Genomic DNA, 13,212 nt, shown 5'->3' on the forward strand with positions numbered 1-13,212 from the left:
CTGCTGCAAAGCTAAGCTGGGGTGGAAGCTATGTGACCATCAGAGAGCGAGGGGGGGGGGGGGTTATGGAAAGAAAAGAGCAAAAGACTAACAAACAAAGAAATGAGGGAGGCACAGAGAGAAATGGAAAGGTGGGAGGGTGAAGGAGAAGTCACAGCCGAGGCTTGTGATGAGGAGGAGGATCAGTGATGACAGCTGGAGATAAATGTGTTGTGAGGTCAGTGTGTCTGTTGGCATAAAAGTCCTCTCTCTCTCTCACGCTCATTCTTTCTCTCCCCTACACACATGGACAGGAAACACACTCTCACACACTCTCACACACATTCACACACACTCACACACACACACACACACACCAGAACTGAGGTGCCCACCTAGGCCACTGGCTGGTTTGATCTCAGGAGACTGGCGTGAACACGAGGGGAAAAGTCGGTGGGACGTGCAGCCTTTGGAGGACTGGGTGGGAGAGGTCTCAGACAGGACCTGAGTGGGGCCATGGAGATGGGGGGTTAAGACTGACACGGTTTAACCAGTAAATCAGGGACCTGATGTCTCCCATTCATTTAAATAAGGTATAAAAAGGCAAACACATCCACTCAAGGTTTTAACAGGATAAAGATCACATTCTACCCATCTTAGCTTAAACACTAACACTATAGTCCCATACCTCCATGGAGCCTGTCTTGCGGTTGCGGATCATGGGAGACCTTCGCTGGATGTTGATTGGCTCAGAAACAGGGAGTGCCTGGTCTGGCTGGTCCTGGGAGAGGTCCTCCAGACTGCCCTGATTTGGCTTTTTGTCTTGATTCTGATTTGGTCAGAGGATACAGGACAGGAAAGAGCAATATTTCATATATCCATGTCCACGAACCCATCCACAGCCGACAATAAAAATAACCTAACTTGTCAAATGCAACAACAAATATTCCTGTAGACATTTTTATCTTCACATGAGAACAGCAGAATATCATGAACTATGTTTCAATGCAAGGAACCAACTTAATTCTGAGCACTTTGTTTTCAAGAGAAACGTGTTCTTGAAGTGTTTCTGTTTTGTGACAGACATGAACACGTGAATGTGTCTCGACAGACAGACAGACAGACAGACAGACAGACAGACAGACAGACAGACAGACAGACAGACAGACAGACAGACAGACAGACAGACACCACCACAACATAATGGCCTACATACCAGTGTGGCAGAACACAACAGTTTTATTAGAGGGCATATCACACATGACAAAAGCCTGTTGACAAACAACAAGTGTAACTGCAGTGAGTAGCTGTGACCCAATGTCACAACACTTCGTCAAAGGGTTAGTCATCACTGTGCAACACAGAACTCGCTGACTTTTCAAAATAACTGGCCAGTTGGTGTAACTTCCCACTACAAGGCACATAACCTCTGAATGCAACAACATTAAAATGTATGTGCATGTAAACGACAGAAATATCCAAGGCAACCACACACATTCACACACCTCAGAGGAAGCTGGACGGAAGCCGAAGCCGAGAGGTACGTTCTCCTCATCTTCACATCCTTTGACTCCTGGACTGAAGTGAAGCTCAACATGGAAACGCTCCTCTGAGGAGGGGTCCTGCTCACCACACAGATATAAAGACAGAAAGAAAAGATAAAACTCACACTGCATATCTATACGCACGTGCACAGTAACACAGCTCTCTGCCTGGCTGACCTTATTGTTGTCTTCATACAGCATGATGACTATTTGTGTCATGTAGTTGAGTTCAGTCACAGCACTCAGGTAGTCCATCGCCTGTTTCCACTGCTGGTCCCTCTCCTCCTGATAACACACACACACACACGGATACAAACACATATACAAACATACATATGATAAACACATACAATTAGTGAGGAGACATTAGCCCATTTTAGCCCGTCCAGTAGACGTCTGCTAATACACTCATTTTACCCACCAAGCTAACTTAAACTCCAAAAACAATGTCTCATCCTGTGTGGATATTTACCTGTATGCAGTTATTGCAACGCTAATATAAACATCAGTTTGTAGCTCTACTCTTATTCTGGCAAATTATCATCAGCAGCCACAGGAAAAATGGACACCATTACTCTGTGAAAAACAAATCTGTCAGAGATAATAAAACCGGAGCATACATCCAGCAGGCCTCCGTAGCGGAAGATGCTGAGCAGGGAGTGAACGTGGCTCTCGCTGGTGAAGTAGAGACGTGTGCGGACGTGACGACCAGGAGACATTACGCCCCGAGAATACCTGAACACCAGGGGACAGGAAATGACACGAGAGTTCATCAGTCAGCAGGACACAAATAATCACATAAACACACACAGATACATGCTAACAACATGCTTGTGTGTGTTTTACTGTGGTTTTTCTGCTCACAGGGGGTGCAGCTTGTTAACTGCCTCGTCCTCATGGGTCCTCTGCAGGTCCAGCTGGATTTTCTTCATCAGAGGAACACAGTAGGCCTGAGCTATGTCCAGTTTCTCAGCTTTGCTGATGCCGTACTCCTGATTCGAATGATACAGAGGAACAAAAAGCCATTTGAACACTTCCATCCACATCTTTTTAATATGCTTATCCACGGTAATGAGGAGATGAACCACATTTCAGCATATTTAGGGACAGAAGGCAAGGAAATATGCTGGACTCTATTCAGCATCACAGCGAGAATACAGATTATCAGTGACACATTCATGCATAGAGGCCTTAATATGAAATTCCACGGCCTTTCTGTGACTTCCCAAAATTATGTTGTAGGACTCCCATGACCTAAAAACTCAACCGTGTAATTTTTCAGTCACTTGCTTTTGTTTCTTGAGTGTTTACTGTATGTTTTACACTGTTTTTATGATATACTTCACAGCGTTTTTCCACACAAGTATCCCTATTTTCCTGCTGGATCATATCACCTTTTTTTCTGAAACATTTTAATTTTGCCAAAGGCATCACTGAAGTTCCATTCTGTGCGAAAAAAGCAAAAAATAGTTGTTTCATCACCACCACAAAATGCCCTCTGGTACATCTCTCTAATTTGGCCCATTTGTTAAAATCCCTGACATTCTCTGCCTTCTACAGATAATTAAAATACATCATGTAAGTCCCTAACTTTGGCTGTGTGGAATATATGCTGATATTATGAAACAATTCAGAACAGGGAGATCTGTATCTGGGTAAAGCATTCATCTTATATTATACTCTATATTAGAAATGACACTGTTCTGCTTTAACCTGTGGTATGACTATGTCAGCCAGGGCGCGGGACAATCTGAACAGCTCCAGCGTGTCCTCCAGTCCAAGCGAAGCGTTGTGCTGCGTGTCGTATTTGATACAGTCGTAGATGTCCGGGATCTTGCTGATGTCGTAGCGCCCGTTCTTCATGCGGAAATCTCTCTCCAGTTTGGACCAACGCTGCAGCATCAGCTCCAACGTCTCGCTGTGGTAAAGCTGCAGGTCTGGAACAAAGCACAGGATGATTCATCGTCATTGTACACATTCCTGCTTATTTATGCAGAAATGTTTGGAACTTCAACACACATGAAAGAATTACGTCAGGTGAGCATGTTCACCTGAGTGCCATTTTTCTATCGCTGCCAATCGGACCTGGTGCTGATTTTTGTTCAGTGTGAAAGGGGCAAGAGAAAGAGGTTCACGCTACCTGCAGACTTGGGGTCCTCCAGTCTCTTTCGGATCTGTGAGGTTAGACTCTGAATGAGGCCGTACACCTTGTCACAGGTCTTAACTGGGTTCTGTATGACGTTCATGGAGTTCACCAGTGATGGACTACCTGTTGGGGCCAACTGGAACCCAGTGGAAACAGAACACAATTGTTAAAATGTTCTACAAACCATAATATCAAAGAATGTAATTGTGAAGGACTTTGACTTTCCACCAATACCTGCATGAGCAGTTTTTATATAACAACATATTTATCTTCGGATAAGTTCAAATATTTCAGGAATGAAGACTTGAGAAGCACGTCCAAATGTTTAACTTACAAAGAATTACTTGCAAACAGGACATTGCACAAGACATTTTATCAAATTAACAGATTTTGAAGTTTCATTTCAGGATCTCACGTTTGCCACATACCTTCTCATAGTCCTCTGGTGTAAACTCCTGATTCTTCTGCATGATTTCATGCAGCCTGGCCTTCACCTTCTGTTGGCAGTCAGTCAGAGAGTCGCTGTCGCTGTCCAGCAGTCCGTTCATGTTGGCACTCTTCACCATCTGGACCAGGATTGGTGTCAGCTCTCCTTCTAGAGCCAGCAGACCCTGCAGAGAAACCAGAGAACTTGAACCGAAGCCATTGTGAGGCATTTCTACTTAATCCGCGTCCTGTGGGAGAAATGATATAGTACCTGCTGAGTAAACTTGATCTCTTTAAGCTACAGTTAAGCTGAATCAGGCTTTTTGAAAATATATGGGACCTTTACCCTTTCAAGCGCTTTAATTTTCTTGGTGTTGATCTACAGCCTGTTAAAATGACAACTTTATGGGTTATTTACTCAGAAAAGCCTGTTTACCCTGTCGTTTTGTCAAATTACAAGTTTTAAAGACATTAAATGCTGAAAATACTTCTTCTTCTTCTTCTTCAGAACCACAGCAAAACATCACATACAGTATACACACGTGTGCATTATTCCAATATGCAAAAGATGTGAGTGTAACCAGAATGCCCAAAGATATACACGTCTGATGTTTAAGTCTTTACCTTTTGACCAATGTGAACATACTGTAGACTATGGATATGACAGTTTTCCAAAAGGTGCACAGGGATGTGTCAAATGTTCTCACTCCAGTGTTTAAGTAACATTTATTATAGATGAGGTGTACTCTTTCAGGTACAGAGAGAGGATTACCTTGGCAAAAGCAGCAGCCGTCATCTGCACTCTGCCTTCGTCAGAGGCATAGATCTTCAAGTCATGGCGGTAAGTGCTGTGCAGGCGCAGGAGGCCACAGCCTGGAAACCCAGCATAGTCACCTGGAAGATTGTAAACAGAGTGGAGCACCAAAGTTAACCCGACTGGTTACAGCACTGAGATAATGCATAATAATTTTCACATGAAAGAAACGGCTGAGTCGGGGAGGTAGTTGAAAAGAAAAGGGAAAAAAATATTACATTATGTTGATTGTACCCAAAAGTACCAAGGATTTCCATTAATAATAGGCACACAGGAAACACAGCACCTGTGCAGGTGCAACATCACTTTCAGTTCAAATGCACTGTCCTCAAAATATTTTTGCAAGCTTTTACATGGCTCATGTCACTTAAAGGCAAACTGAAATTGTGTGAATTAAGCTATCAATAAAATGAAGTGAAAGTGAAGTGAATAGATGTTGAGTAAGCCCCAAAAATGACAGCTGACGGCTTCCCTGCAGATGAGATCGAATACTTTAGATTAGCTACTTGAATAGAGACAATAAATGTCTTTTAACATGCTGAATATGCTTAAATTAACGTAGCTGTAGGAGATGGATGCATATCAACGCGACAGATCAAATCACACTGATGCTTCATGCATTTCTTCAGTCTACAGCCAATTGATGTTATCCCACTGACTACTTTGGGTTATCATGCCCTATTTTAAAAAGAAAGATTTGGCACATGTTGGGGGACTCGCCCCTGTTCTAGGCTCTGATCCAGGCTAAGACAGACTGGCTTTCATCAAAAACAAACAACAAGAAGCAATGTACATTTTTTTAAAAATGCAGTAGGATTAGTGTGAGATGATCCACGTTAGCTTACAACACAAAACTGTCACTTCAGCTGCCGGTGTATGTATGAGCAAGTGACCAGAACAACACTTGCTGCGGAGGATCAACTCGGGAACACATCAACGACGTCACAAACAAGTCCACAGCAATCTCAATGTGGGACAAACAGGACTAGTCGCCAGGTGAAATGAAACAAAATCATGATGAGATGAGAGGAGAAATCAGAGAACGTTAGTGGACGGAGCGACAAATGCGCAGAATGAGACAGAGGAGTGGAAGAGTGGTGATGTCCAGGAAACCCTTCTCTTACCAAAGTCAATAGGGGACTCACAGCCAAGGGACCGGCGGTTACCGGCTAGTAGTTTACACAGCGTAACAACAGGTAAGAAGAGAAGAGCAGAGTTAATAGACAAAACTTGTAGTGGAGAAAGAGGAATGAAAACAGTAGCTGGGATGAGAAAATAGCCTTCTTTTCTTTAAAAAAAAAAAAAAGAAGCAGCAAAGGGGACAGACTGCGTCTAACCACTGGATCTACTTTCAGTTCGGCTTCAGGTTGTTTTCTGCGTTTGGGAGTTGGTTTGCATGCACTACAAAACAAAGCATTAAGAGGGAAAGCTTGGAAAGGGTGATCGATGAGCAACACCGAGGTACTGCTCAGTTAAAACCTCTAGAGGATACAGAGTGGAGAAAGATCTTTATGTAACGTCCAGTTTGTCCAGTTACTCGCTGTATTTCACTCTGGTTAAAGGGGTCAGGTAAAGGTGTGCGTGCAGTCTTTTAAGAAATTAAAAAGCAACTAAAGTTGGAATGGATAAAAAGCATTGCTGTATTTCCATCTCGTGCACACGAACAACGCCCAGTATCACAGCAGGGCGTGGTTAGGTGTTCTGAGCTGTGTCCGAGTCCACATCCCACTGCAATGCAGTGTCTGTTGTACAGTTGTCCACTGTGAAGTACTGGTTTGCCTGTACAAACCAGTCCAATCTTCTTTTACAAAGCTTATAATAGTCAGTTTCTGTTAACATTTGGTTAATTCACCAATGTTTAAGACTGAAGTTGTCGTTCATGGTGGTGTTGTGCTGGACTGCATTATACTAAAATGTGTTTCTAATATTCTTCCCCATCTAATGAAGTCGTCACAGAGAGAAATTCCTGTTCATGTCCTTCAGCTGCTGATACACAGATACTGTTAATCTTTATTATCGTCGCTCTGTGTTTGTTTAAACTTTGACAATTAAAGGCAGAAAACTCTTCATCTGAATTAAAGTTAAAGCAGTTGACAATACAATCTTAACTCAAGGTCCACTTACTCGCCTGTTGTGATGCTTCTGACCATCCCACACAGTCTCTATCAGAAGATGGGGCTGATTCTAAGGCACTTTTAGGGCCTTTAGTTAAGATTGTTTGGCCAACTGTTGTTTCCAAGGTCAGGAATGAAGTGCCAAGGTAAAATGTGGATGCAGTTCCTCTAAACCACTGACTGTAATGAATAAAGCTGGAAAATGGTCAATTTATTTTTTCAAGTCATTTTTTCCAAGATAATTTAAGTGCTGAACAATTCTGATGTGGGTCTTGTAGTGATTTTAACTATGATTGTTCCATTTAGAAGAAACTCACTTCTATCCAAATCTACACCTTAGTTCTTCTCATTCAATTAAGGCTTCAAAACACCCCCTCTATACCTTACATGTGACCTTACTATGTTTGTTTACAGTCTTTACTGGTTTTGACTTGTTTTACACCATCTGTTGAAGTGACAAACTAACAGAAGCCTCTGCCTGTTTTATTCTGTACATTCCCAACTAACCCCATCACAGAGGCATAAAATATTTTGTAACGTATCAGTCAATTTCATTATTTTGAATGGCTTGGCGACACTAAATTAGCCCACCCCACCTTTGACCTTCCTTGACTGTCTGTATATCAGCTGTTCAGTGTTGACACTACGTATGGTGGTACCTTCAGTGGCTGATAAGAAGAGCTGGAAACAAACATTTATGAGCAGAGAAAGGTGCATGTGGGAGGACGGTCTGGGCTGTGTGATTATCCTTTGCCGGCTTGACCGTCTTTTAGCTTAAAGGTGTGTGTGCGTTTCTAAGTTTGTGTGTATGCTTCCTTGAGGGCATGTAAGCATATGTACACAAAAGCATTCCCTGTCTAACGGAGTTTTGAAAAGGGAGTTTCACACGGTAAAAGTCAGGGAATTTAATACTACAATTGGAGACATTTTCACAGCAGAGTAAAATATGTGAATGTGTTTCAAGCAGCTCAATCATACGAGAAAAGTTTTTTCCATGACCAAAAAAAAACCCCCCCAAAAAACCAAAAAACAAAACACAATAGTAAAGATTTTTTTTTTTTTTTTTTTTAAAGTAGAATGATCCTATTATCTACTGTGTGTGTCTGGTACCTTGACCTCCAGGGTACATGCAGCGAAAAGCCCTGCCCAGCTCCTCAGCCTGAACCCGGCCTGCAGGCGTCAACTCCCCGCCCCACTTCAACACCAGCAACAGAGAAGGACCGTCCTTCTTACAGTCTGGAAGAACAGCAGCGGTTTTGTTATTCACACCAGATATCACTACACAAAAATAAGTAACTTTAAAATCTCAATTATGTTATTACTGAACTTTCATTTGGTAAGCTGCAAAAGTATGGATGTTATCTAATTCACATCACAGAAATTCTTTCACATTCTTTCACATTTCACATCAATAAACTACATGTATCTTTCTTAGGGGAAGGTGAGCAGAGGCTGGATCAGTGTGCTTCGGTGTTTGAGACCTTTTCAAGTCAACAGAAATGACACCACATTTTACTATTTTTTACTATTGATACAGATTAGCTTCCCCAGGTGTAGTTTGACTTCTTCTATTTTTTTATTTCATCTTGTTACAATTACAGGTTACAAGATCTGAAAATTATGAGCTAGGTGTAATTATCTATCATCATTAGTGCACCTATTATTTCTCACAGTAGAAATTACTTATACCAAAACATGAATTTGAAAAGAAGCAATAGATGTTCCATTTCTTTACCATTCCTTTGAAGTCATCCTTTATTTTATAATCTCACCTGTTGTGAGATTGTTTACAAGCGATTGGTCTAACTCCTTACACACACTGCACAACAGACACAATATACACACCCAAAACAGCCACAGTGGATATAAACACTAATTCTGCGTGTGTTTGTTTGTACCTTCTTCTTCGCTGGAGGCTTTAGGTTGGCCGTTACGCAGGTATGTCAGCTGGACTTTCCTGTTGATACCTGAGAAATGACCGTACCTGGTGGAAATGAACACACATACAAAGCAGACGCAACAAATTTTGATGTGCACATAGACAGACAAACACACAGTTAAGCACACGCAGATACAAAGAAAGAATTTATCCCGTCTTCAACTATTTTGTTTAAACATTTAAATACCAAATACACATCTGTCTTCCATTCCAACAAAAGCTTAAGAGGAGAACAGAACAAGGCAACAAAGTTTTTCAAACGTGACACACTCATCATACACACATCAAAGTACCAGTATTAGCAGCTAGTTTAATGATCTAAACAGAGCTAAACGGCTAAAGACCAGTAGCCCCAGTGGACCTCCAAGTATGATTTCAGTGTGTGTTTGTGCACGTGTGAGCACAAGAACAAAAGAGAAAGTGTAACTGTGTGCATTTGACTTTTAAAATGGTGCAAGGTGAAAATCAATGGCAACACTAATCCTGTTACAAGTATTAAAAGTAACACACAAACGCAAATACATATCAGGAGCCTCCAATAGCCCAGTGTGTTGTGCTGTAGTAAGAATTTGGCACATCCTGCAGCCTAATGACCGCATGGTGTTCTGTAATAGGACAGGCAGCTGAGCGGACGCCTCAAAGAGCCACATGATGACGGACCCTGAACCAGGATAAGTAACTCGGGCACAGAGCCAGAGAAGTGGAGCTGCTGTCAAAGACTCACACCATAAAAAAAAAAAAACACCATCACACAGCACTTTGGTGAAGTGATTCTTGGTATTTGCTGGGGGACATCAGACAGGTGGGGCTAACTGCATTAGGACGGTTTGGTTCGGCTGTAGCAGAAATTAGAGAACCTGTTGGCTACAATGATGCAAGTTAAAATAGGGATACATGAAATTTTATTCTGTCTCTAGCAGCTCATGAATTACATATGGCCTGTTACAGCCACTTTACATGTAAAGATGGGATCTACAAAGAATGGACAGACACAAAAGGAGAGTAGTCAAAGATAGAGGTCATAAATCAATGTTGTCAATATACATTATACAAAGATCATACAGTGAAGCGAGCCCACATTTTAAAGGACAACGCTGGTGAGTTTCTATATTTTTATTACAGTCAACAAATCCTATGAAAACCAACAGATCTACTAAAAAAAGCAACAGCGAGCCACACGTTTGCACAGGGTGACATGTTTCTTCATTAAGAAGAATACAGGCACTGTAGCTTATTTTGAAACAGCTTCACAGACTAATACCAGCGATCACTTTCACAGTCTCTGGAAAGGAGTTCCTTTATGGCAGAGGCTGATTTACATGTGCATTAACACGGTTTACACTGCTTTGCTAGCTTGTTGAGCAACCTCCTGGCTTTGGAAGAAAGATTTTTTTAAAGATATTATCTGGGATAGATATGAATATGGGGTGCAACAGATTCATAGAACTGTACTTGTATGAGCTGGAATATTTAAAGGAGGAAATATAACAGATACAACAGAGACATGCTGAGAGGGAGAGACAGCTGTTTAATGTTACCCCAAACAGAACTACGGGGGACTGCTCGGCAATGCCACCCAAGGCGGATAGATGCTGCAATTAATGGGATAACTCCGAGCCCACACTACAGCAGCTGCAAGGTGGCTCAAGTAATTACATGAAGAGACAGACACAACTAAGGCAGCCTAAATCCACAGAAGAACTGTGGCATGTTCTCCAAGATGCTTTGGACAACCTACGTGCCAAACACTGTGTGCTAGTGTACTGAGGAGAACTGGTGCTGCTTTAAAGGCAAAGGATGGTCACAGCAAAAGTTGTTCGATTTTTTTTTTTTTCTGTTTACTGCATTATGTATGAACTGATAAATAAACTACACATTGTGTAGGACCCTCACTTTATTTTTAGCACCTAAAACCTTTATATTTCTTTTATATTTAGTTTTTCTTGCTCTTACTTTTGTAAATCCAACCTCTCTATTATGCCCATTCACTTCATGACATAGGTGTTTTTTTTTTGTTTTTTTTGTTTTTTAAACTGTGGTTTTGAACCACGCGTTCTTTGCAAATTAGAAATTCTAGGACTTCCAGCTTATTTTGTTATCTCTATGGAGAAGAGTGCCAGCAAATCACCAACATTAGTATAAATGCTGATGGGAGGCAGGAGGAAGGAAGACATTAGAAGATCTACAGTCCAGCTGATATGTGGTGAGGACGGCATGCAGACGAAGTAGCACAGCACACACTGAAACACAGTGAAATCATCAGAGACATTTGACTGTGTATGTGTCCAGTGTTAATGGCTAAAAATGAATGGATGTTAATGGAAATGATACACTCAGCGTACAAAACATTAGGAACACCTTCCAAAAGTTAACTCAAATTTCAAATATGGCAAAAGCTATGATACTAAACTCCCCTCTTTGTCCAGTTTGTGCCCATTTTGCTTTGACCTAGATTCACCTTGGTCTGTGTCAGACAGAGAAAAGGCATTCCTAATGTTTTGTACATACGGTCCATAAAGACTACAGAAAAGGAGGGTGGTAAAACCTCATCCTTTAAAATGAGAAGGGAGAGGGTGCGTACTGAGTGTCATTCAAGCTGGATTCCCTTTTGGAGAGAAAGAAGGAGGGATGTGGGGCAGGAGAAAAAGAGGAATAGAGGAGGGAAGAGAAGATAAAGCAAAGAGTTAGAGACACAAGAGGGAGGGAGTGAATCACAGTAAACATGTGTCTGGCTCGGAGTATGGGAAAGATGACTGAACCTGGATGGAGTGTTGAGAGATGAAGCTAGTTTTGTGTCGTGAATCACAGATGAGAGTGGATGACTGCTGATGAATGATGGTGACAGGAAACAGGAGGACGCTGACTGGTAGTGTGTGTGTGTGTGTGTGTGTGTGTGTGTGTGTGTGTGTGTGTGTCTGATGCGAGGTGTCACTCACATCTCCAGGACGGTCTTGAGCTGTTCCAGTTTGGATTTCTTCTCCTCGATCTCACAGTCGTTGTGCTGGCCCAGTTCAACCAGCAGCAGGCGGGCGATGTCCAGCACTTCCTGGAGACAAGGAGGCGGCTGGCCTTAATTTCACTTTTATCTTTTCACTATGCAAACTAAACAGACACTGTATCCGCTGTAAATGTCCTGACTGAAGATTATGTGAAAGACAGGACTGACAGTGAAGACAGCAGCTTCAAAAATGTTTTATAAAAAGATGTGACAGTGACAGGATGACAGGACGTAGACAGCTAAGTGTAAATATTTAGACAACAAAGCAATGATGGTTTGTGATCCATAATAATCATGAAGCCCGGTGCTGTATATGTAAACGTTACAAACCCTTCATTATCCTTCCAAGGCTCATAATCTACCAAAAACACAGAGATACACAGGCAGAGGAGAGAGCGTGGGAAAAAAAGAAGGAACAAAAGACTAAAGTGAATCTCACTCACCTGTAGCTGTTTTGGCTTTTTTAGCTTTAGCTTTCCTGACTTGTAGCCTCCATACTTCTCAAACAACTCGAAGAATCTGGGAATGAATAACAGGATTAAAGGACACTGGATGAGGGAAATGTTGAATTATTTCTCCAAAAGGAGAAAATACAGTTACTACCTTACTTTTCTGAGAATAAACTAAGGAAATGCAAACTGTGTAAAGCAAACAGGATGAGTTGGGATGTTGTGGGCCTTTAGTTCTTCAGTGTTGTGGTTGTGACCACAAACTGAATATCTGAAAGTTGTATCAACAGTGTGAAGGAGAAACATCTTAATGCTGAATAGAAGAGACTTACAGAGGATGCCGGACCTCCATTTTCATCTTTTGCTTTGGTGTGCGATCTCCATGGCGGATAATGGCTATAACACAGCGCAGCTCCATCCTGAAGAAATCACAGGAGCAAGATTAAAATCCAGCAGAAACTGATAAAACAAGACACTTGTCAGAATGTGAAAGAACGGGATTATTCAAATCAGTGTTAAGTAAATAAATTAGGGGGAAATAATACATTCCACATATTTTCCAAATTTTGTTTTCCAGTACGTACATGGTTCCTGAGGTTGTTGGGACGATGGGGATGTCTTCAGCCTCCATGGGGATGGACCAGGGGATGTGGAACTGGGGGGCTAACTCTCTCATTACCATGTTCCTGGTGAAGCAGAGAAAAGCAATAACAGAGTTAAAATTATTCAGGAATCAGCTTATTAGGTAAAAATCATAAGAAGTAAAAAGAAAAATAAATACATAGCAAAGTTAATATGTCTTT

The 13,212-nt window shown here is 41.7% G+C and overlaps 1 protein-coding gene across 10 annotated transcripts in view; it reads right to left on the reverse strand.

Moving 5' to 3' along the window:
- ppip5k1b (diphosphoinositol pentakisphosphate kinase 1b) overlaps positions 1 to 13,212 on the reverse strand; it is a 48,984-nt gene that overhangs the window by 17,936 nt on the left and 17,836 nt on the right. For 9 of the 10 annotated variants that reach the window (XR_005894066.1, XM_041037776.1, XM_041037778.1 and 6 more), the window contains exons 10-25: positions 12,994 to 13,095; positions 12,742 to 12,828; positions 12,404 to 12,479; positions 11,899 to 12,008; positions 8,922 to 9,007; positions 8,134 to 8,259; positions 4,868 to 4,989; positions 4,098 to 4,280; positions 3,664 to 3,805; positions 3,237 to 3,460; positions 2,388 to 2,515; positions 2,144 to 2,258; positions 1,701 to 1,808; positions 1,485 to 1,601; positions 668 to 808; positions 375 to 483 (exon numbers count right to left, since the gene is read on the reverse strand). Coding sequence is in view for 8 of the 10 variants with exons in the window: in XM_041037776.1 (XP_040893710.1) it covers positions 375 to 483; positions 668 to 808; positions 1,485 to 1,601; positions 1,701 to 1,808; positions 2,144 to 2,258; positions 2,388 to 2,515; positions 3,237 to 3,460; positions 3,664 to 3,805; positions 4,098 to 4,280; positions 4,868 to 4,989; positions 8,134 to 8,259; positions 8,922 to 9,007; positions 11,899 to 12,008; positions 12,404 to 12,479; positions 12,742 to 12,828; positions 12,994 to 13,095 (1,976 nt within the window). In the remaining 2 variants the exon portion in view is untranslated. The remainder of the gene's footprint in view (positions 1 to 374; positions 484 to 667; positions 809 to 1,484; positions 1,602 to 1,700; positions 1,809 to 2,143; positions 2,259 to 2,387; positions 2,516 to 3,236; positions 3,461 to 3,663; positions 3,806 to 4,097; positions 4,281 to 4,867; positions 4,990 to 8,133; positions 8,260 to 8,921; positions 9,008 to 11,898; positions 12,009 to 12,403; positions 12,480 to 12,741; positions 12,829 to 12,993; positions 13,096 to 13,212) is intronic. The other variant, XR_005894067.1, reaches the window with a different exon arrangement.

Source organism: Toxotes jaculatrix, chromosome 5 (genome assembly GCF_017976425.1).
Source record: "Toxotes jaculatrix isolate fToxJac2 chromosome 5, fToxJac2.pri, whole genome shotgun sequence".
Taxonomy (NCBI): Eukaryota; Metazoa; Chordata; class Actinopteri; family Toxotidae; genus Toxotes; species Toxotes jaculatrix.